This window comes from Vollenhovia emeryi, unplaced genomic scaffold, assembly GCF_000949405.1.
Source record: "Vollenhovia emeryi isolate VEMERY1.0 unplaced genomic scaffold, V.emery_V1.0 DF944952.1, whole genome shotgun sequence".
In the NCBI taxonomy this organism is placed as follows: Eukaryota; Metazoa; Arthropoda; class Insecta; order Hymenoptera; family Formicidae; genus Vollenhovia; species Vollenhovia emeryi.
In genome coordinates, this window is record NW_011961414.1 from 1 (window position 1) to 2,331 (window position 2,331).

A 2,331-nucleotide genomic window follows, 5' to 3' on the forward strand; every position below is an offset into this window, starting at 1 on the left:
GGGACGGTATCGGCATAACATTTGGCGGTTCGCGCTCGCGAGAACCCCCTGCTCCGCGACAAGATTTCCGGCCTCGCGAGCAAGATTGTCCGACTCGGCTGGGCGTTAATTCAGCGCTCGTCAAGATTTCCGTCGCGCCAACCAAGCAGGCTTTACGGGTTCGGAAGATGTCCGATCGCTTGACCTCTGCCGCCGATTGCCCCGCATTCGCCCGGATGTGCACCTAACTTCTCCGTCGTCCTTCGTTTTGATAATAATAAAGTGAGTGAGTTGAGAGTTCTAATTGGAGAGTTTCTCTTTCTGTGTCGTCCGTCACCCGTGATCCCTACAGTAGGTGTTCGCACCTGTGCTACCCGATTTCCGCGCTCAGCGCTGAGCGGTTCCGGCGGTCTCCTCCGCGCGTGCCTGCACTACGGATACCGCGCTTGTCGTGCACATTGCTGGTCCTTCGAGCCGGATCGTGAAATTGTGTGTAGGCGATCTTCGGGACGGAACTGTCATTGAACTCTGTGAGACTCACTGCATCGCATCATGACTGATATCTTGACCAAGCAGACCGTGCTCCAACGCTCTATTGAGCGAGCGAAGGAGAACTTCAAAAAGATTGGCAGGGCCAATCTCACCCCGGCGAAGATCCGTACTCGGATCGCATCTCTAAAATCTAATTGGGCACAATTCCAAGATGGCCACGCCCACCTTCTGAAGGCGATCGCTGAGCCTGATCGAGCCGCCATGGACTACTTCCAATCCGACTACTTCGACAACACCGAAGACACCTTCCAATCAACCTGGGACTACATGACGGAAGCTCTCGAGGAACTCGAACCGGTCGTAAGCGCCAATCAGTCTCTCGATTTTAGTATCTCGCGTCCCGACACTTCTGCGCTCTCTATGTCGCAGCTTCCGCAAATTCGCCTGCCGCCGTTCGACGGGAATTATGCCGAGTGGGAAAACTTTCGCGACCGATTTAGCGCTCTGATCATTAAGAATAAGTCTCTTAGTGACTTCGCGCGCATGCACTACCTCGCGTCTTCCTTAAAGGGTCGAGCCCTTGATAGTATTAGCAATATCGCGGTGACATCAGATAACTTCAACATTGCTTGGAGCGCCTTAACGACTCGTTTTGAAAATAAACGGCGCCTCATTGCATCTCACTTCTCGTCCTTGCTGGGATTAACTGGAGTTGCTCGTGAGTCCGCCTCCGAGTTGCAGGCTCTCTGCGACAAAATTAATATTGCCGTCGCGTCACTTAAAGGCCTCAATCGTACACCAAGTGATCTTTGGAACGACTTTCTTGTTCATTTGTTATCGCAAAAATTAGACCCTTCTACACGGAAGTCATGGAATTTAAAGACAAGCGACGCGGAAACCCCTCCGACATACGAGGAGCTCACGCGCTTTCTCGCCACTCGTATTCGCGCGCTCGAAGACAGCAGTCCCGCGGCGGCAGCGAAACCAACGAAGACAACGAATCCTCGCGTTCATGTGGCAAATGCGTCGGCCACCGCGACGACGGCGTGCCCCCTGTGCAAGGCCCGTCATTATCTTAGCGCATGCGTAAAGTTCACCGAGCAGAGTCCGACTCAACGCCGAGAAACTGTCAAGCGCCTCAAGCGGTGTTTCAACTGCCTGAGCGCCGCTCATACTGTACAAGACTGCAAAAGCCAGTATACTTGTCGCACTTGCCAGAAGCGACATCATACGCTCCTCCACGTGGACTCGGATTCTGCCTCGAGTGTCGTCTCATCCCCCGCGCTTGCAACGCAATCCGCGCAACCGAGCGCTGCGTCCAATGATGTAACGTCACTGCTCGCGTCCGCGACGACTCGCGATCGGGTTCACGTACTCCTCGCGACCGCGCGCGTTAAGATCAGTGTATCCTCTGGGCGTTCTATCGTATTGAGAGCTCTCATTGATCAGGGCTCAGAGGCGACGTTCATTTCCGAGTCACTGGCACAGACTCTCCGAGCAAAGCGCATACGGATGCCGACTACCATTTCGGCCGTAGGCGGCGTCAAACTCGGATCCGTGAGACACGCCGCGGATATCTCAATCTCTCCTCGCGACGCTGTAGCTCCGTTGTTATCAACTACGGCCCTCATTCTTGACTCCTTGACTTCATATGCTCCGAAACGCCGGTCGGACTTCTCGAATCTCTCACATATTTCGAATCTTGTCTGGGCGGACACTGATCCTACCAGCTCTGATCCGATCCACATATTAATAGGAGCGGATCTATACGGGGAGATCATTCTCGACGGAGTTAAAAGGGGCCGCCCTGGAGAGCCAATTGCGCAAAATTCCATCTTCGGGTGGATCATTTCTGGTCCG

General features: G+C 54.1%; 1 protein-coding gene across 1 annotated transcript; it reads left to right on the forward strand.

Moving 5' to 3' along the window:
• Window positions 1-531: 531 nt before the first annotated feature.
• On the forward strand, window positions 532-2,312 carry LOC105562303 (the record flags this gene model as incomplete). Its single annotated transcript, XM_012013049.1, has 1 exon — window positions 532-2,312. A coding segment is annotated over exon 1 (1,781 nt), but the record flags the coding sequence as incomplete, so codon positions are not given.
• Between the last annotated feature and the right edge of the window lie 19 nt (window positions 2,313-2,331).